This window comes from Schistocerca americana, chromosome 8 (genome assembly GCF_021461395.2).
Source record: "Schistocerca americana isolate TAMUIC-IGC-003095 chromosome 8, iqSchAmer2.1, whole genome shotgun sequence".
Taxonomy (NCBI): Eukaryota; Metazoa; Arthropoda; class Insecta; order Orthoptera; family Acrididae; genus Schistocerca; species Schistocerca americana.
Window position 1 is genome coordinate 214,496,983 of NC_060126.1, and position 23,087 is coordinate 214,520,069.

The 23,087-nt window shown below is 39.6% G+C and overlaps 1 protein-coding gene across 1 annotated transcript in view; it reads right to left on the reverse strand.

Moving 5' to 3' along the window:
• Positions 1-1,725: 1,725 nt before the first annotated feature.
• The window catches only part of LOC124545085 (dnaJ homolog subfamily C member 10-like), a 113,531-nt gene continuing 92,169 nt past the window's right edge, over positions 1,726-23,087 (reverse strand). Inside the window, exons 12-13 of the mRNA XM_047123895.1 lie at positions 3,619-3,823; positions 1,726-3,476 (exon numbers count right to left, since the gene is read on the reverse strand). Coding sequence (XP_046979851.1) covers positions 3,261-3,476; positions 3,619-3,823 — 421 coding nt within the window. The 3' untranslated portion in view covers positions 1,726-3,260. The remainder of the gene's footprint in view (positions 3,477-3,618; positions 3,824-23,087) is intronic.

Sequence of the window (23,087 nt, forward strand, 5' to 3'; positions counted from 1 at the left end):
AAATAAGACAGTTGACCTTAGCTCACCAATTAGATACATTATTAAGACAGATGGTGAAGAGGAAATACATTATTCTCAGATGCTAAATTTTCATCAATCAAAACATTAAAATAAACAACAAAGAGGAAAATGGTGAGGAAACATTATCTTTTAAGCTTTACTGTGAACCATTCATCAGAATAAGACACTGAACTCATTAAAAACATTACACATTTTAACTTCAACGGAGAGAATAGTTTCAGGTGTCAAACAGCCATCAAACATACCATCATCCATACCACAAAACTCTCACGGAACTATTACATTAGTATAGCTATAACCATTTGTCTGAAACTTCCACAGGACTATTACATTAGTATAGTTATAACCATCTGTCTGATTCTCAAGATGTTTCACCGTTATGCCCCCCCCCCCCCCACCTTTCTCCTAAACAAACTGCAGGTAATAGGTCTATAATAATGACAGCCAAACACACAAACAAGTCTGGTTTACATTGAAAAATAGCAACACTGCTTTCATACTTTACCAGTACACTGTGATAATTGTCTTTAAAAACAACAGTAAGACTGAATGGTGACTTACCAAGAACACAACAGCCAAAATCAGTTTACAATGCTTAGCAATGACCCCCTCCTCCCACCCCCACCCCTTTTTCTCCTTTCCTGCCAACTTCACAAATAATTAATTATCAATTTATTATTTAACCAAAGTAACTAAGTTAAATGTAAGTGTAATGTGATTTCCAACTGCTACTAACTTCTAAACATCAAAATTTACAGTTATGTAGAACAAATAAATAAAAATAAGTTAAAAAGATATTGGGTATACTTAACAGACATAAAATTATGATACGCAGTAAACACAGAAAAGTAGCACGGCTATACCATTTTACGCAAGTGCCAATAATACAGAATGTGTGTCATGTAACTGTATAAAAAAAAGGTGAGCACCTTCTAGTACACCCTGTATGGTCAATGGCCCTTAGTATCAGGTCATAAATATTTTGTGCTTAGGACTGTATGGCTCTAGAGCACTGAAGTGAAGCCATCACCACCTTTCAACAATTAGCGGCAACTGCAAAATTTAAACACATGTTCAAATAATACTATACATACAAAGTGGAGGGCAAGATAGCCCTTCCAAGTCAATTGTATTTGCAGCATAATCAGTCTTGAATAGAATGTCCCACTCATCACAGGAAACTGTATCCCTTTACGTCCCTATTACACAGACAACTACACGAATATTAGTGAAAAAATGATGGGAAAGAATGAGCAGGCCCCATGATATTAAGCAGAATTAAATCAATTTCCTTGTGAAAATAAATTATAACATTAAAGACCAATAAAAATCATCATTATACTAAAATAATTTTTCAGACATTACAGCCCAATTTTTAAGTATGTGAGAACAATACTGTACAGGTGGTATCATACATGAAGATATGGAAACAACTCCTGGAAGTATTATATGTCCCTCTAATATTCCTCACAGCAGATCTCAGTTTGGCAATGAACTGTAATGGCTATTTTGTATAATGAAATACAAAGCAATACTGATTAATCAGTTTTTACAGATTGACTTGAAAGTGTGAAACACTTTACAACTTATGTGAAATAGATAGAGAGCTATTTTAGAATTTGAGATTTCCTTGCCACAATAATTATTCAATGGCTTAAATACAACAAATATGGAAATATCTAATGTACGATAGTGTAATTTCAAATACAGACATTTCAAAACAACATTCATTATTGGATTCTTAAAATATTAATTCATATTACCAATTTAGTCTCATAACTTGCTAAATGGTCAGCGAAAATGATGGTCTTTACGAAACATGAAGTGTGAATGATTAAATGAAAAATTGTGTGTCCTAAACAATAGTGGAAATTCAACTAATGGTGGTAATGTCTTGACATGCCTAATTTTATCAATTTCTTAAACAGACGACGGAAAAGTTCAAGAACATGCCACAAAAACTCAATGAAGAGCTTTACTTCAGCTGGATATTGTTTATAGTAGTGAGAATGTGTATTTTTATCACATTCAAACTCTAAATGACAATATCAGTTTTCATCCATAAAAGCTTGGAAGCCCAGTAGGTGAGAGCTATGAGAAATATGAAACATTTCCAGAGCCCAAATCACAAAGAATGATTATTTCAATGACACAGAATAGTGACTGCCATTTTTCAACCATGGCACCAACCAGACAGCAACAGGTTAACAGAGTTATACCACAAAACATAGGGAATGAGGTTCACACACAATAATAGTTCTGTTATACCTGTGAAATTACATTTAAATCCAATATCAGTAAAATAATGATAAACTAACTCCCAAAAATTTGATATGGTGAATACATTCTGTAGGTACGGGTAAAATTGCTAATTTCACTAAACAATTGCTAATTTCACTACACAGGTTGTGTCTGCTTTATAAATAATGGAATATTAGATAAAAAAATATTACAACTGCTAACAGAATGAGCAGCAGATCATTGAATGCTGTACTGAATGAAAATGTAGTAAAGTACATCACCCTCCATACCCCTATTTTTTGGAAACTACACTACTGAAATCTGTTCCCTCTGTCTGGTGAAATAATGGAAATACAGCAAACAAGTATAAATAATATTCAGATAAAACTTGTGTGATACTTATAAAAATTTTCACAAAAATTAGTACAGAAAAGACAATAATCACTCTTAAGGAACTGTAATCAACACAGAATATCACATGTTTGCATTTCAGGGAATCTATTATATTAACTTTACAGCAACTTTGTGGTTCTTGCAAAAGCTTATTATTAAGCATGAAAACTAGTACGTGATGTACAGTGTGAAGTACAACACCTTGAAACCACTTACTCTGTTAATTACCATAGTAACACTAATGTACAAAATAGTTTGTTGCAATATGAGTAATTGTATCACAGACTGCAGATCTCAGTATCAAAGATCTAATAATAATAATAATAATAATAATAATAATAATAATTCAATCACATTAGATTCTTTTTCTGCCTATAGCAAGCTGATGACATAACACATTCATACAAAAGTATGATACATAGTATACTTGAACACTGTAGTAAACAGCGTTTGTGTCTTCATTACTGTGTTGTGCCACAATACTGGAAAGCTTATATGGTAACATCAAGCCAAGATGGTTGGAACAGTTGCTGAATGCAGTGCATCTGCCTTACTTTTGGGCCTTTCTTTTTATGTATTATGTTAATTGTTACTTTTTGCTAAGTTTAAAATTCATCATGTCTATTATATTTATCATCTCTTTGCAAGTCTGCAATGAACTCCTCAACACGACGAATTATCTGCTCTGCTGACTGGCTGGAAATTTCACGTCTGCCCGGGTAGAATATCACTGTAGGATATGCATTCACTTGCTGCTGCACACAAAGGTTGCGATATTTTTCGCAATCGACTTTTGCACATCGCACACGCCCTTCGAGTTTCTGGAACACGGAGTCATTCCACACACACTTAAAAGAGAATTTATAACACAGAAGAATGATACGTTATTTATTTCACTCCTAAAGATAAAGACTTATTCAACACACAGAAAAAGAGATTCTACATTCCAATTCAGACGCATACCTGTGCAACTAACTGGAATTCTGGCGAAAAGCTGACACAATGGCCACACCATGGAGCATAGAAATCGACAAGCCACATTTCACCTGTGTCTCTGAGAACTCTGGCCTCAAACAAGCCGGGGGTTAGTGATTCCACAGAAGATGGCAAAAAGTTGTATACCCACTGTCGCAAGGAACGTGCATCACGATGATATCCTGAATATATCCTGCAAATAAATGTAGCAAACATGGTCATTTCACACTCTCTCTTGCCACTCTACAGGACCTTTAAAAAAAAAACAACAAATATATCAGTGTTAACAGCCATCAATTAGATTGTTAGTGGCAAAAGGTCTAGTTCTAGAAGCTTCCCAATGCTGCATCACAGTACATATAGTGAAATCTTAACAAAATAATTGGCATTACTCTGGAAATATTGCACCAAAAATGAAAAATACTGACATCGATTCTATTACTACAAAGGCATATGTTTATTAGAAACCATTGCAATGCAGTCCCACTAATAAATTCTTTCATCTTAAAAATCACAAAACAACACTGCTGACAGAACACCAAGGAAGATGTTTCTGGATACCTCAATATAGAAGATATATAAATGGGAAATATACAGTAATGACTTCATAATCGTTCTTAATATTTGGACCAAATTAGATTTCAGTTCAGGTGTTAATGACTGAAATCAACCAGAACACATGTAAAAAGAAATAACTGATTCATGACACATTAAATTAAAACTGAAATGTGCTATAAATAGTTAATGGTTAACAAAATATGTCCCAGTTCTCCCAATCAACTTTTGATAGGGGGAAGGTGGCAAATACCATCAGTAGTATGTGAAAATGGCATTCATGTTTGCAAAATGTTTACTGTCTAACAATTATGAAACTCATATCAACTGATCAAGATACCAGTGGGGAAGAGTTCACTGAGTTTCCAAGCTCTACTACTGAAAATGTAACCAAAACTGGCTACCACGTCGACTGTAGCTTTATCACATACATCTATGGCATCCCCCTGCAGTTCAGGCATTGGTTTCAAATTGTCTATGCCAATGGCACTGAAAAAGTTACGTACAGTACTGGAAAACTGAGAATACTGACCACACCAAAAAATTCTATAAAATCTGGCTCTGATCTTGAGCCTCATGAAGGAAGAATTTTCTGAAACACTGTCTAGTGAAACAGTAGGACATCATTAATTTGCCTAATGCTGAATTCAGTTACCCACACTTACTAACAAACATTAAATGCTTCCCAACTCTCCTCAAAACACTGTGATGGGAGTCAGAAATTATTCAGTGTGACTGCCTTTCAACGTATTTACATCAAGGGGCAAGTCAGTGATGTATTTATGCACTATATAAATGTTGTTGTTGTCTTCAGTCCTGAGACTGGTCTGATGCAGCTCTCCATGCTACTCTATCCTGTGCAAGCTTCTTCATCTCTCAGTACTCACTGCAACCTACAGCCTTCTGAATCTGCTTAGTGTATTCATCTCATTGTCTCCCTCTATGATTTTTACCCTCCACGCTGCCCTCCAAAGCTAAATTTGTGATCCCTTGATGCCTCAGAACATGTCCTACCAACCGGTCCCTTCTTCTGGTCAAGTTGTGCCACAACCTCCTCTTCTCCCCAATTCTATTCAATACCTCCTCATTAGTTATGTGATCTACCCACCTAATCTTCAGCATTCTTCTGTAGCACCACATTTCAAAAGCTTCTATTCTCTTCTTGTCCAAACTATTTATCATCCATGTTTCACTTCCATACATGGCTACACTCCATACAATTACTTTCAGAGGCGACTTCCTGACACTTAAATCTATACTCGATGTTAACAAATTTCTCTTCTTCAGAAACGCTTTCCTTGCCATTGCCAGTCTACATTTTATATCCTCTCTACTTCGACCATCATCAGTTATTTTGCTCCCCAAATAGCAAAACTCCTTTAATACTTTAAGTGTCTCATTTCTTAATCTAATTCCCTCAGCATCACCCGACTTAATTCGACTACATTCCATTATCCTCATTTTGCTTTTGTTGGTGTTAATCTTATATTCTCCTTTCAAGACACTGTCCATTCTGTTCAACTGCTCTTCCAAGTCCTTTGCTGTCTCTGACAGAATTACAATGTCATCGGCGAACCTCAAAGTTTTTATTTCTTCTCCATGGATTTTAATACCTACACCTAATTTTTCTTTTGTTTCCTTTACTGCTTGCTCAATATACAGATTGAATAACATCGGGGAGAGGTTACAACCCTGTCTCACTCCCTTCCCAACCGCTGCTTCCCTTTCATGCCCCCTCGACTCATAACTGCCATCTGGTTTCTGTACCAATTGTAAACAGCCTTTCGCTCCCAGTATTTTACCCCTGCCACCCTTAGAATTTGAAAGAGAGTATTCCAGTCAACATTGTGAAAAGCTTTCTCTAAGTCTACAAATGCTAGAAATGTAGGTTTGCCTTTTCTTAATCTAGCTTCTAAAATAAGTCGTAGGGTCAGTATTGCCTCACGTGTTCCCATATTTCTACGGAATCCAAACTGATCTTCCCCGAGGTCGGCTTCTACCAGTTTTTCCATTCGTCTGTAAAGAATTCGCATTACTATTTTGCAGCCGTGACTTACTAAACTGACAGTTCGGTAATTTTCACATCTGTCAATGCCTGCTTTGTTTGGGATTGGAATTATTATATTCTTCTTGAAGTCCGAGGGTATTTCGCCTGTCTCATACATTTTGCTCACCAGATGGTAGAGTTTTGTCAGTACTGGCTCTCCCGAGGCTGTCAGTAGTTCTGATGGAATATTGTCTACTCCTGTGGCCTTGTTTCGACTTAGGTCTTTCAGTGCTCTGTCAAACTCTTCACGCAGTATCATATCTCCCATTTTATCTTCATCTACCTCCTCTTCCATTTCTATAACATTGCCCTCAAGTACATCGCCCTTTTATAGACCCTCAGAAATGAGATCGACAGGAAGTGCAAAATGGCTACGCAGGGATGTCTAGAGGAAAAATGTAAGGATGTAGAGGCTTATCTCACTAGGGGTAAGATAGATACTGCCTACAGGAAAATTAAAGAGACCTTTGGAGAAAAGAGAACAACTTGTATGAATATCAAGAGCTCAGATGGGAACCCAGTTCTAAGCAAAGAAGGGAAAGCAGAAAGGTGGAAGGAGTGTCGAAGTGTTTGGAGTTTACAGCAATGTTCTCTTGACAATCTGCTTTCGCTTTGTTTCGTTGAAAGTAGTAAACCTATAGAGTACCTTTGTAGTTTCCCAGAATATACAATCAGAACATAAAAATAACGAAACAATTGCATCACACATGTGGAAGTAATAATAACAATAATAATAATAAACAATATAATAAGATCAATAATAAGTTCGTAATGTCCAACAAACGAAGCAAAAGGAGACTGCCAAGAAAACACTGTTATAAGCTCCGAAACGTCCTTGTACATTTCAGGTGTGTGTGTATATATATATATATATATATATATATAAAACAAAGATGATATGACTTACCAAACGAAACCATTTGTAACTGCTTGAGTCTCTGTACGTGCGGTTGGATATAGGTTTGTGTGCGAGTGCATACCTGTCCTTTCTTCCCCCTAAGGTAAGTCTTTCCGCTCCTGGGATTGGAATGACTCCTTACCCTCTCCCTTAAAACCCACATCCATTTGTCTTTCCCTCTCCTTCCCTCTTTCCTGATGAAGCAACCGTTGGTTGCGAAAGCTTGAATTTTGTGTGTATGTTTGTTTGTGTGTCTTATCGACCTACCAGGGCTTTCGTTCGGTAAGTCACCTCAACTTTGTTTTTATATATAATTTTTCCCACGTGGAATGTTTCCTTCTATATATATTCTATCTATATTCTATTTTTTATGTTTTTTTTTTTTTTTTTTTAAAGGAAATGAGGTTAGGATAAGAGATTGTTTATTTTAATTTTTATAATAATGTGTCACATCTGCAGTAACTTGTATTTTAGCACATCTTCCGGCACCTTTAATCCACAGACACACACTCTCCTGTTCATTAATTTTAAGATGGTTCATTGTTCTAAACCAAAATCACTGGTTAGATGTGAAATAGGAAATACCCAAATCCCTATTAAACACTTCTCCAACATGAAAAGTGCGGTAGGCTATGACATCTTTTGAATTGAAACCTTCCAAGCCAGTAACATTCTTCACTTTATCACCATTATAACGAACAACAGCAACAGTAATCCAACCATTACCAGCTTGATGTGTGTCTAATTGGGTAAGTGTAAAATTAATAACACAACCACAAAACACAGAGGCCTTGTAAACAGTTTGACGTGAACGTCGATATATTCTGCTGTAGCGAGGCATCTCACAACATGCGGTTGCACGCGCTGCTGCTCGCCGACTGAAGCCGGCTTAGACTGATGCACACATGCTCTGCGCTGGGCAGCGACTGGCGCAGGCGAATCCCGGACGCGCGCGGTAGGATCTCTAGACCGCGCGCGTCCGCGATTCAGCGGCTGCGGCTGACCTTGAGCAAGCGCCAGTGTATATGACGCAACTCAGTGCTTACGTCATGCTCTGTACGAGCAAAAAAAACTGTTCTCACTCTATGGCCTCCGGTCAATGTAGCGTACGTCTTGCGTTCAGAATCTAGCCGGTCAATGTTTTTAATGAAAGAATTTTTTTTATGTTTTTTTTTTAGAGGAAATGAGGTTAGGATAAGAGATTGTTTATTTTAATTTTTATAATAATGTGTTACATCTCGAGTAACTTGTATTTTAGCACATCTTCCGGCACCTTTAATCCACAGACACACACTCTCCTGTTCATTAATTTTACGATGGTTCCTTGTTCTAAACCAAAATCCCTATTAAACACTTCTCCAACATGAAAAGTGCGGTAGGCTATGACATCTCTTGCATTGAAACCTTCCAAGCCAGTAACATTCTTCACATTATCACCATTATAACGAACAACAGCAACAGTAATCCAACCATTACCAGCTTGATGTGTGTCTAATTGGGTAAGTGTAAAATTAATAACACAACCACAAAACACAGATGGACCTTGCAAAATAACCTGTGCTCCTTTGTTAGCAACTCTGATCTCCAGATCGTCTAAGGCCTTGTAAACAGTTTGACGTGAACGTCGATATATTCTGCTGTAGCGAGGCATCTCATTAATTTTTTCATTATCATGATCAGATATGATGAAGAGACTTCACTGCTGCTGCACAAGTGTTTGCCGCTGGCGCGCGCGTGGTCTAGAGATCCTACCACGCGCGTCCGGGATTCGCGCCAGCAAGTTACTTTCGCTAAAAAACATTGAACGCAAGAGGTACGCTCCACTAACCGGAGGCTATAGAGTGAGAACAATTATTTCTTTCATTTGAGACTTATTTTATTAAATTCTGATAAGTATTTAACAACTTATGTATGAGAATGTGAAACGTGAAGTGTGTAAACCAGAATCGGCCGGGATTCAGCTTTTGAAAAAAAAAAAATTAAAAAAATTTAAAAACACTTTTAAATGAATGGCAGACAATTATTAGACATGGGGTTGCAGGGGTTTTTACCCCTGGGGAGGTGGGTGGGTGTTATTTCATTATCATGATCAGATATCATGAAGAGACTTCACTGCTGCTGCACAAGTGTTTGCCGCTGGCGCGCGCGTGGTCTAGAGATCCTACCACGCGCGTCCGGGATTCGCGCCAGCAAGTTACTTTCGCTAAAAAACATTGAACGCAAGAGGTACGCTCCACTAACCGGAGGCTATAGAGTGAGAACAATTATTTCTTTCATTTGAGACTTATTTTATTAAATTCTGATAAGTATTTAACAACTTATGTGAGCCATAGAGCGAGAACAGTTTTTTTTGCTCGTACAGAGCATGACGTAAGCACTGAGTTGCGTCATATACACTGGCGCTTGCTCAAGGTCAGCCGCAGCCGCTGAATCGCGGACGCGCGCGGTCTAGAGATCCTACCGCGCGCGTCCGGGATTCGCCTGCGCCAGTCGCTGCCCAGCGCAGAGCATGTGTGCATCAGTCTAAGCCGGCTTCAGTCGGCGAGCAGCAGCGCGTGCAACCGCATGTTGTGAGATGCCTCGCTACAGCAGAATATATCGACGTTCACGTCAAACTGTTTACAAGGCCTTAGACGATCTGGAGATCAGAGTTGCTAACAAAGGAGCACAGGTTATTTTGCAAGGTCCATCTGTGTTTTGTGGTTGTGTTATTAATTTTACACTTACCCAATTAGACACACATCAAGCTGGTAATGGTTGGATTACTGTTGCTGTTGTTCGTTATAATGGTGATAAAGTGAAGAATGTTACTGGCTTGGAAGGTTTCAATGCAAGAGATGTCATAGCCTACCGCACTTTTCATGTTGGAGAAGTGTTTAATAGGGATTTGGGTATTTCCTATTTCATATCTAACCAGGGATTTTGGTTTAGAACAAGGAACCATCGTAAAATTAATGAACAGGAGAGTGTGTGTCTGTGGATTAAAGGTGCCGGAAGATGTGCTAAAATACAAGTTACTGGAGATGTAACACATTATTATAAAAATTAAAATAAACAATCTCTTATCCTAACCTCATTTCCTTTAAAAAAAAAAAAACATAAAAAAAATTCTTTCATTAAAAACATTGACCGGCTAGATTTTTTTTTTTTAAAGGAAATGAGGTTAGGATAAGAGATTGTTTATTTTAATTTTTATAATAATGTGTTACATCTCCAGTAACTTGTATTTTAGCACAAATTAAAATAAACAATCTCTTATCCTAACCTCATTTCCTTTAAAAAAAAAAAAAAACATAAAAAAAATTCTTTCATTAAAAACATTGACCGGCTAGATTCTGAACGCAAGACGTACGCTACATTGACCGGAGGCCATAGAGTGAGAACAGTTTTTTTTGCTCGTACAGAGCATGACGTAAGCACTGAGTTGCGTCATATACACTCGCGGATTCAGCGGCTGCGGCTGACCTTGAGCAAGCGCCAGTGTATATGACGCAACTCAGTGCTTACGTCATGCTCTGTAGGAGCAAAAAAAACTGTTCTCACTCTATGGCCTCCGGTCAATGTAGCGTACGTCTTGCGTTCAGAATCTAGCCGGTCAATGTTTTTAATGAAAGAATTTTTTTTATGTTTTTTTTTTTTTTAAAGGAAATGAGGTTAGGATAAGAGATTGTTTATTTTAATTTTTATAATAATGTGTTACATCTCCAGTAACTTGTATTTTAGCACATCTTCCGGCACCTTTAATCCACAGACACACACTCTCCTGTTCATTAATTTTACGATGGTTCCTTGTTCTAAACCAAAATCCCTGGTTAGATGTGAAATAGGAAATACCCAAATCCCTATTAAACACTTCTCCAACATGAAAAGTGCGGTAGGCTATGACATCTCTTGCATTGAAACCTTCCAAGCCAGTAACATTCTTCACTTTATCACCATTATAACGAACAACAGCAACAGTAATCCAACCATTACCAGCTTGATGTGTGTCTAATTGGGTAAGTGTAAAATTAATAACACAACCACAAAACACAGATGGACCTTGCAAAATAACCTGTGCTCCTTTGTTAGCAACTCTGATCTCCAGATCGTCTAAGGCCTTGTAAACAGTTTGACGTGAACGTCGATATATTCTGCTGTAGCGAGGCATCTCACAACATGCGGTTGCACGCGCTGCTGCTCGCCGACTGAAGCCGGCTTAGACTGATGCACACATGCTCTGCGCTGGGCAGCGACTGGCGCAGGCGAATCCATAGAGTGAGAACAGTTTTTTTTGCTCGTACAGAGCATGACGTAAGCACTGAGTTGCGTCATATACACTGGCGCTTGCTCAAGGTCAGCCACAGCCGCTGAATCGTTTCACATTCTCATACATAAGTTGTTAAATATCGCGCGCGCCAGCGACAGACACTTGTGCAGCAGCAGTGAAGTCTCTTCATGATATCTGATCATGACAATGAAATAACACCCACCCACCTCCCCAGGGGTAAAAACCCCTGCAACCCCGTGTGTAATAATTGTCTGGCTTTAACATAGACTAATTTTTTTTTTTTTTTTTGAATTTTTTTTTTTCAGTGTTCAATCCCGGACGCTTGTGCTTGCCACACTTTGGTCGTCCAGTCTTTCACACATAACTTATTCATTTATTGTCAGATTTGAATAAAATTAGTCTTAAATGAAAGAAATAATTTGTTCTCACTCTATGGCCCCCGTTTAGTGGAGCGTACGTCCGCGTTCAATGTTTTTTAGCGAAAGTAAATTGCCTACCGCACAAGAGGTACGCTCCACTAACCGGAGGCTATAGAGTGAGAACAATTATTTCTTTCATTTGAGACTTATTTTATTAAATTCTGATAAGTATTTAACAACTTATGTATGAGAATGTGAAACGTGAAGTGTGTAAACCAGAATCGGCCGGGATTCAGTGGCCGCGTCCGCGATTCAGCGGCTGCGGCTGACCTTGAGCAAGCGCCAGTGTATATGACGCAACTCAGTGCTTACGTCATGCTCTGTACGAGCAAAAAAAACTGTTCTCACTCTATGGCCTCCGGTCAATGTAGCGTACGTCTTGCGTTCAGAATCTAGCCGGTCAATGTTTTTAATGAAAGAATTTTTTTTATGGTTTTTTTTTTTTTAAAGGAAATGAGGTTAGGATAAGAGATTGTTTATTTTAATTTTTATAATAATGTGTTACATCTCCAGTAACTTGTATTTTAGCACATCTTCCGGCACCTTTAATCCACAGACACACACTCTCCTGTTCATTAATTTTACGATGGTTTCTTGTTCTAAACCAAAATCCCTGGTTAGATGTGAAATAGGAAATTGTCTGCGATTCATTTAAAAGTGTTTTTAAATTTTTTTAATTTTTTTTTTTTCAAAAGCTGAATCCCGGCCGATTCTGGTTTACACACTTCACGTTTCACATTCTCATACATAAGTTGTTAAATACTTATCAGAATTTAATAAAATAAGTCTCAAATGAAAGAAATAATTGTTCTCACTCTATAGCCTCCGGTTAGTGGAGCGTACCTCTTGCGTTCAATGTTTTTTAGCGAAAGTAACTTGCTGGCGCGAATCCCGGACGCGCGTGGTAGGATCTCTAGACCACGCGCGCGCCAGCGGCAAACACTTGTGCAGCAGCAGTGAAGTCTCTTCATGATATCTGATCATGATAATGAAATAACACCCACCCACCTCCCCAGGGGTAAAAACCCCTGCAACCCCATGTCTAATAATTGTCTGCGATTCATTTAAAAGTGTTTTTAAATTTTTTTAATTTTTTCATTATCCTAACCTCATTTCCTTTAAAAAAAAAAAAAACATAAAAAAAATTCTTTCATTAAAAACATTGACCGGCTAGATTCTGAACGCAAGACGTACGCTACATTGACCGGAGGCCATAGAGTGAGAACAGTTTTTTTTGCTCGTACAGAGCATGACGTAAGCACTGAGTTGCGTCATATACACTGGCGCTTGCTCAAGCGCAGAGCATGTGTGCATCAGTCTAAGCCGGCTTCAGTCGGCGAGCAGCAGCGCGTGCAACCGCATGTTGTGAGATGCCTCGCTACAGCAGAATATATCGACGTTCACGTCAAACTGTTTACAAGGCCTTAGACGATCTGGAGATCAGAGTTGCTAACAAAGGAGCACAGGTTATTTTGCAAGGTCCATCTGTGTTTTGTGGTTGTGTTATTAATTTTACACTTACCCAATTAGACACACATCAAGCTGGTAATGGTTGGATTACTGTTGCTGTTGTTCGTTATAATGGTGATAAAGTGAAGAATGTTACTGGCTTGGAAGGTTTCAATGCAAGAGATGTCATAGCCTACCGCACTTTTCATGTTGGAGAAGTGTTTAATAGGGATTTGGGTATTTCCTATTTCACATCTAACCAGGGATTTTGGTTTAGAACAAGGAACCATCGTAAAATTAATGAACAGGAGAGTGTGTGTCTGTGGATTAAAGGTGCCGGAAGATGTGCTAAAATACAAGTTACTGGAGATGTAACACATTATTATAAAAATTAAAATAAACAATCTCTTATCCTAACCTCATTTCCTTAAAAAAAAAAAAAAAAAAAACATAAAAAAAATTCTTTCATTAAAAACATTGACCGGCTAGATTCTGAACGCAAGACGTACGCTACATTGACCGGAGGCCATAGAGTGAGAACAGTTTTTTTTGCTCGTACAGAGCATGACGTAAGCACTGAGTTGCGTCATATTTCTATGAAGGAAACATTCCACGTGGGAAAAATTATATATAAAAACAAAGTTGAGGTGACTTACCGAACGAAAGCCCTGGCAGGTCGATAAGACACACAAACAAACATACACACAAAATTCAAGCTTTCGCAACAAACTGTTGCTTCATCAGGAAAGAGGGAAGGAGAGGGGAAGACGAAAGGAAGTGGGTTTTAAGGGAGAGGGTAAGGAGTCATTCCAATCCCAGGAGCGGAAAGACTTACCTTAGGGGGAAAAAAGGATGGGTATACACTCGCACACACGCACATATCCATCCACACATACAGACACAAGCAGACATATTTAAAGACCAACATGAGGTGAAATGAAAATGAAAATAAAAATATATGGGGAGAGATAAAGGTGAACCGGAAAGTAACTGGAGATCTGGAATGAAAAAAGGCGAAAAGGTGTTGGTTACAGCTGGGCTATGTTGGACTTGGGTTGGTAGACAACGATGTGCATAAAGGTTAGGTGGTTGTGTTGCCGCCAAAACACGTTAAAGGACGGAGAAATTCGGGAAAATTTCGAAAAAGCTGCGTGTAGTATATTAAAAGGAGTGGTATTGTGGTGGCAGATTATGAAAATGAGGCTAACAATTTTCTGACGAAGAAATAATGACGTTAAAACCTGTGGGAAGCGGCTAAAAATTATAAGTGATGTGGGAAAACCGGAAATGGAAATAAAGCGAAAGTTATTAGAACTGGCCGAAATGGTTGTTTAAAAGGTGAAAGGAGCTGTTTGTGAACTAGAAACGGTGGATATTAAAGCGGCGGTAGTGCTGAAAGCGGCAAAAAAATTTTTTTTGGTTGTGGTTTGGAAGTGGGTTACGTATTATTGAGTATATATATAGGCGGGATAAAATAGTATAGCAGATTACGGTAAAAAGGAGATGGTGAATACAAAGTAAAACTACTGGCAAAAACAGAAAGAGGAATATGTCTGCTTGTGTCTGTATGTGTGGATGGATATGTGCGTGTGTGCGAGTGTATACCCGTCCTTTTTTCCCCCTAAGGTAAGTCTTTCCGCTCCCGGGATTGGAATGACTCCTTACCCTCTTCCTTAAAACCCACATCCTTTCGTCTTTCCCTCCCCTTCCCTCTTTCCTGATGAGGCAACAGTTTGTTGCGAAAGCTTGAATTTTGTGTGTTTGTTTGTGTGTCTATCGGTGTGCCAGTGCTTTCGTTTGGTAAGTCACATCATCTTTGTTTTTAGATATATTTTTCCCACGTGGAATGTTTCCCTCTATTAATTCATATCATTAATTTGAACCCAGCAATTACGTTTGTTATTGTCACTGTTGCATTTCGAAATCTTTTCTGTCGTCTTATTTTCTCTTTTTGTTTTTGCCAGTAGTTTCACTTTGTATTCACCTTCTCCTTTTTACCGTAATCTACTATACAATTTTGTCTCGCCTATATATACTCAATAATACGTCACCCACTTCCAAACCATAACCAAAAAATTTTTTTCCGCTTTCAACACTACCGCTGCTATAAAATCCACTGTTTCTAGTCCACAAACAGTTCCTTTCACCTATTAAACAACCATTTCATCTAGTTCTGATAACATTCGCTTTATTTCCATTTCCATTTTTCCCACATCACTGATAATTTTTTGCCGCTTCCCACAGGTTTTAACGTCATTATTTCTTCACCAGACAATTGTTAGCCTCATTTTCATAATCTGCCACCACAAAACCACTCCTTTTAATACATTTACACGCCGTTTTTTCGAAATTTTCCCAAATCTCTCCATCCTTTAACGTGTTTTGGCGGCAACACAACCACCTAACCTTTGTGCACATCGTTGTCTACCAACCCAAGTTCACCACAGGATCAACATAGCCCAGCTTTAACCAACACTTTTTCGCCTTTTTTCACAACGGATCTCCAGTTACTTTCTCCAGTTATTTTCATTTTCATTTCAACCTCATGTTACACTTTCCACCTCTAATACCATGTCACCCTCGCAGCACCCCCACAACGACCCCATTAAGTTTTATTTACATTCCCTCTGCAAACATGCCTTCACCCTAGCCAGATTACGCTCGCATATTTTATTTTCTCAGGCTTGTCTGACATTTGGCATTACCCCCAAAGGCCTCACACTTAAAGTTCCCATCTCTGGCTGCAACCCTTCGTTCCATCAGTGCCTATACCAGTTCCAAACTGAACAATCCATTGCCCTCACCCACCTATCCTTCACCTACACATCAACTCAGCCAATGAACACACCTGTCAACTCCTATCCTTAATAAAAGTCCTCAATCTTTCCTCTCCCACATCCACACCAGCTGTTCAGAGCATCCTCCTACAAGCCAACCGCAAATTAGAACAGCATGCCACCCTTCACCTCAAAAAACTATCCAATCTCCTAGTTTCCCACCTCCGGAAAGGCAATTCACTCACCCTTCACAACCTTTCCAGCAAACCTCAACCTCCTCTCATTGCACACTAACCCAGTCTCTCCCATCTACTCAACCTCCCACTTCCAGCTCCACTCCCTCCAAAACCTCAAAATTCCAATCAACACAATCTGGTACCACAACACCCTAATTCAGTAGTTAACCTTTCCTCCAAACCTCTCTCCCAATCCGAAACCTCTGTCCTATCCAAAAGCCTCACTTTCAGCCCCACTCCCAGATTCAACCAAACAGCCCTCGTCAAAGATTTCCTGTCCTACACTCGTACTCTCTGCTGGAAGTATCACTTTGCCACGAAGAAAAATGATCCTAATCCTACTCCTAATGATCCAACTCCCCAAGACACTATCCAAATTGAACCCTGCCTGGAACAGTTCCGTCCTCCGTCACAGCAGGACCCACCTCCTCTTCCTCAAAATCACCCTCTCCAAATCTTCCAGGAATTTCTGATTTCCAGCCTTGCTTCTCAATCCTTCTTAAAAAACCTTAATCCCACTCCCACCATCACCACTGCTGAAGCCGGCGGACAAGGGTTCCACGACCGTGGTACTTGATCGTCGGGAGTATGTGGCTGAGGGACTGTGTCAGCTTTCAGACAACACCACATACAAAGTTTGCCAAGGTAATCCCATTCCTGATGTCCAGGCGGAGCTTCAAGGAATCCTCAGAACCTTAGGGCCCCATACAAAACCTTTCACCTGACTCCATCAACCACCTGACCCCACCGACACCCCGCACCCCTACCTTCTACCTTCTTCCTAAAATTCACAAACCCAATCATCCCGGCCGCCCCATTGTAGCTGGTTACCCAGCCCCCACAGAACGTATCTCTGCCTACGTAGATCGACACCTTCAACCCATTACAAGCAGTCTCCCATCCTTCATCAAAGACACCAATCACTTTCTCGAACGCCTGGAATCCTTACCCAATCCGTTACCCCCGGAAACCATCCTTGTAACCATTGATGCCACTTCCTTATACACAAATATCCTGCACGTCCAGGGCCTTGCTGCGATGGAGCACTTCCTTTCACACCGATCACCTGCCACCCTACCTAAAACCTCTTTCCTCATTACCTTAGCCAGCTTAATCCTGACCCACAACTTCTTCACTTTTGAAGGCCAGACATACCAACAATTAAAAGGAACAGCCATGGGCACCAGGATGGCCCCCTCGTACGCCAACCAATTCATGGGTCGCTTAGAGGAAGCCTTCTTGGTTACCCTGGCCTGCCAACCCAAAGATTGGTACAGATTTATTGATGACATCTTCATGATCTGGACTCACAGTGAAGAAGAACTCCAGAATTTCCTCTCCAACCTCAACTCCTTTGGTTCCATCAGATTCACCTGGTCCTACTCCAAATCCCATGCCACTTTCCTTGATGTTGACCTCCACCTGTCCAATGGCCAGCATCACACGTCCGTCCACATCAAACCCACCAACAAGCAACAGTACCTCCATTATGACAGCTGCCACCCATTCCACATCAAACGGTCCCTTCCCTACAGCCTAGGTCTTCGTGGCAAACGAATCTGCTCCAGTCCGGAATCCCTGAACCATTACACCAACAACCTGACAGCAGCTTTCACATCCCGCAACTACCCTCCCGACCTGGTACAGAAGCAAATAACCAGAGCCACTTCCTCATCCTCTCAAACACAGAACCTCCCACAGAAGAAACACAAAAGTGCCCCACTTGTGACAGGATACTTTCCGGGACTGGATCAGACTCTGAATGTGGCTCTCCAGCAGGGATACGACTTCCTCAAATCCTGCCCTGAAATGAGATCGATCCTTCATGAAATCCTCCCCACTCCACCAAGAGTGTCTTTCCGCCGTCCACCTAACCTTCGTAACCTCTTAGTTCATCCCTATGAAATTCCCAAACCACCTTCCCTACCCTCTGGCTCCTACCCTTGTAACCGCCCCTGGTGTAAAACCTGTCCCATGCACCCTCCCACCACCACCTACTCCATTCCTGTAACCCGGAAGGTGTACACGATCAAAGACAGAGCCACGTGTGAAAGCACCCACGTGATTTACCAACTGACCTGCCTACACTGTGACACATTCTATGTGGGAATGACCAGCAACAAACTGTCCATTCGCATGAATGGACACAGGCAGACAGTGTTTGTTGGTAATGAGGATCACCCTGTGGCTAAACATGCCTTGGTGCATGGCCAGCACATCTTGGCACAGTGTTACACCGTCTGGGTTATCTGGATACTTCCCACTAACACGAACCTATCTGAGCTCCGGAGATGGATACTTGCTCTTCAATATATCCTCTCTTCCCATTATCCACCAGGCCTCAATCTCCGCTAATTTCAAGTTGCCGCCACTCATACCTCACCTGTCATTCAACAACATCTTTGCCTCTGCACTTCCGTCTCAACTGACATCTCTGCCCAAACTCTTTGTCTTTAAATATGTCTGCTTGTGTCTGTGTATGTGTGGATGGATATGTGTGTGTGTGTGTGTGTGTGTGTGTGTGTGTGTGTGTGTGTGTGTGTGTGCGCGCGCGAGTGTATACCCGTCCTTTTTTCCCCCTAAGGTAAGTCTTTCCGCTCCCGGGATTGGAATGACTCCTTACCATCTCCCTTAAAACCCACATCCTTTCGTCTTTCCCTCCCCTTCCCTCTTTCCTGATGAGGCAACAGTTTGTCGCGAAAGCTTGAATTTTGTGTGTATGTTTGTGTTTGTTTGTGTGTGTTAGCCTCATTTTCATAATCTGCCACCACAAAACCACTCCTTTTAATGCATTACACACAGTTTTTTCGAAATTTTCCCGAATTTCTCCGTCCTCTAATGTGTTTTGGCGGCAACACAACCACCTAACCTGTGTGCACATCGTTGTCTACCAATCCAGCCCCCAAACTCTGTGTCTTTAAATATGTCTGCTTGTGCCTCTTATGTGTGGATGGATATGTGTGTGTGTGTGTGTGTGTGTGTGTGTGTGTGTGTGTGTGTGTGTGTGTGTGTACGAGTGTATACCCGTCCTTTTTTCCCCCTAAGGTAAGTCTTTCCGCTCCCGGGATTGGAACGACTCCTTACCCTCTCCCTTAAAACCCACTTCCTTTCGTCTTTCCCTCTCCTTCCCTCTTTCCTGATGAGGCAACAGTTTGTTGCGAAAGCTTGAATTTTGTGTGTATGTATGTGTCTGTTTGTGTCCTATCGACCTGCCAGCGCTTTCGTATGGTAAGTCACATCATCTTTGTTTTTAAATATATTTTTCCCGCGTGGAATGTTTCCCTCTATATATATATATATATATATATATATATATATATATATATATAAAAACAAACAGTTTGTTGCGAAAGCTTGAATTTTGTGTGTATGTTTGTGTTTGTTTGTGTGTCTATCGACCTGCCAGCGCTTTTGTTCGGTAAGTCACCTCATCTTTGTTTTTATATATAATTTTTCCCACGTGGAATGTTTCCTTCCATTACATTGATATATATATATATATATATATATATATATATAAAAACAAAGATGAGGTGACTTACCGAACAAAAGCGCTGGCAGGTCGATAGACACACAAACAAACACAAACATACACACAAAATTCAAGCTTTCGCAACAAACTGTTTGTTGCGAAAGCTTGAATTTTGTGTGTATGTTTGTGTTTGTTTGTGTGTCTATCGACCTGCCAGCACTTTTGTTCGGTAAGTCACCTCATCTTTGTTTTTATATATAATTTTTCCCACGTGGAATGTTTCCTTCCATTATATATATATATAGTTATAATAGAGGGAAACTTCCACGTAGGAAATATATATCTAAAAACAAAGATGATGTGACTTACCAAATGAAAGTGCTGGCAGGTCGACAGACACACAAACAAACACAAACATACACACAAAATTCAAGCTTTCGCAACAAACTGTTGCCTCATCAGGAAAGAGGGAAGGAGAGGGGAAGACGAAAGGAAGTGGGTTTTAAAGGAGAGGGTAAGGAGTCATTCCAATCCCGGGAGCGGAAAGACTTACCTTAGGGGACCCACCTCCTCTGTCCTTTTTTCCCCCTAAGGTAAGTCTTTCCGCTCCCGGGATTGGAATGACTCCTTACCCTCTCCTTTAAAACCCACTTCCTTTCGTCTTCCCCTCTCCTTCCCTCTTTCCTGATGAGGCAACAGTTTGTTGCGAAAGCTTGAATTTTGTGTGTATGTTTGTGTTTGTTTGTGTGTCTGTCGACCTGCCAGCACTTTCATTTGGTAAGTCACATCATCTTTGTTTTTATACATATATATATATATATATATATATATATATATATATATATATATATATATATATATATATGCGCCTGTGTCTGTATATGTGCAGATGGATATAGCTGTGTGTGTGTGTGTGTGTGTGTGTGTGTGGGCGCGCGCACGGTGTATACCTGTCCTTTTTCCCCCCCTAAAGTAAGTCTTTCCGCTCCCGGGATTGGAATGCCTCCTTACACTCTCCCTTAAAACCCACATCCTTTCATCTTTCCCTCTCCTTCCCTCTTTCCTGATGAAGCAACCGTGGGTTGCGAAAGCTTGATATTTGTGTGTGTGTTTGTGTGTTTTTTATTGTGTCTATCTACCAGCGCTTTCCCGTTTGGTAAGTCACAGAATCTTTTTTAATACATTTTTCCCATGTGGAATGTTTCTTTCTATTACACCACAGGAGTTTGAATGTGGGACCTTTGGTTCAGTGACTGAGAGCTCTACCTTCTCACCTACACGAGATCTACAACATAATGACTCGCATATATGCTTTTTCTGTGCTCTGTAGCTCTGGTGATACTTTTAATTACCATTTATACATGTTCTACTGGACAGCAGCATGCAACATGAACTAAATCGGTCTCTTGGTTCATACTCAATCGACAAACAATGTTTGGTACTGATCTGAGTATCTCATATCCGGAGGTTTGGTTGTAAGAACATTTCAAGTTAGTTAAGTGCAGATCTCAAAGCAAAAAAGAGGATCGACACACCACCAGAGAAAGAAATACATATTGGTCAATACAGGTAGAGGAAAGATGTACTTTCACATATAGCACAAAATACTGGAATGTACTGAATAAAGAAAGGAAGATTAAGATCTCAGTTCCTGCAATGGAATATGCTGATGTCTGCGTTCTGCAGTTCATGACTATACGGTTACAGACATGCCAGAAAAAAATTAGCACCACTTGAATAGCTCAAAGACATGAAACAACACTATCTGAAGCCCTCTAATATGACTTGTAGTCACCACAATAGGACACTTTGCATTTTATTTATGTGCCGTGGATTCTATGAAGTTATGAGGTCTAGCTGACAAATGGTGTTGATATCATTAAAATTTAGTTTCTGTTATGTTGGTATACATTGCACAATAATGTACTTTGAATGCCGATGTTTGTTTGATTTTTTAAAGCATTGGTGTAATGTGTGTTTTGTTCAAATTCACATACTGGAATACTGTGTTTTAAAAAAGAGCCTTCTTGCCCATTTCCTATAGCTGAAAAAAGGGTGGCTGAATTCAATATGGTCATAGTTCTCTTGGAAATCATTTTCTGTATAGAAAAGTCAAAACCAAAACAAAAAAGTAAACTTTAAAAAAGTGCATAACATGTCATTGGAAGATCAGCAATGAAATGTGTAGGAAATACCCGACACCTGATTAGGGCACATTTTACACAGATAAATAACTATTAAGACAGCTTTGTGGGAATCAGATGGTGCATTTGTTGAATGCCACCCAACAGCAAGCATAAAAACTAAATTTCATTTCACTTTAGAGAGAATACAACTAATTTTGAGTACAAATGAATCACTGTATATGAGTTGTGGGTTCATCATTTCATGCCAAAAATAAAACTGCAATCAAAGCTGTGGGTGGATTTGCACAATTCAACAGCTGGGAAGGATGGCAATTCCATAATGAATTTTCACTCTGCAGCAGAGGGTGCAGATGGAACTTCCTGGCAGATTGAAACTGTGTGCTGGAGTGGGACTCGGATCTGTGAACTTTGCCTTTTGTAAGCGAGTACTCAAGGATGTCAATTCCATAATCTTCCAAACATGAAAAGCAAAGCTCCTGGGTTCATATCCCACACTGACACACACACTTTTATTTTTGGAATGCAAAAGGAATTGTGTTTACTTATTTTCTTGCAAAGGGCAAAACAATAATAGAGATAGGTGATTCAACAGAATCTGTAGATGAAAAAATATGTAAGAAGAGACGTAAATAATGAAAATAAAAAATTAAAAAACAAAAATAAAACTATCTTTCATCAGGATAATGAAAGGCACCACAGTAATTTTTTGAACATTTGTCTTTTTCAGCAGATTAATCCTTCTAACTTTCATTCATTTCAAAATCTAAATACAATCTGTCACTGGAAAAGATCCAATGGAAAAGTTATGTTTACTGCAGATGGTTGTTTTGAAGACTTTTCGGGGAAGTGAGTGCACTACAGGTATAAAATTTACTCACTGGAAAAATGTTGGAAAAAATCATGAACCTTCAAGGGGACTATATCAAAACACAGGCTTTTTAGCTTAAAAACACATTTTATAATTACATAGAACCATAACATTTGGTCAGTACTTATCTTTAAAACACAAAACTTCAATAACATTGACAGACACATTTACAAGCGAAAAAACTACTCATAACTTTCAGAACTATTTGTTCATTCCTCAGGGAAAGAGGATGGATTGATTGGGGAATGTTAAAAATTTGTTTTCCCTCACTTCACATTGGTTCCTCAACATCTTGGTGTCAGAGTGACCATCCCCTCCT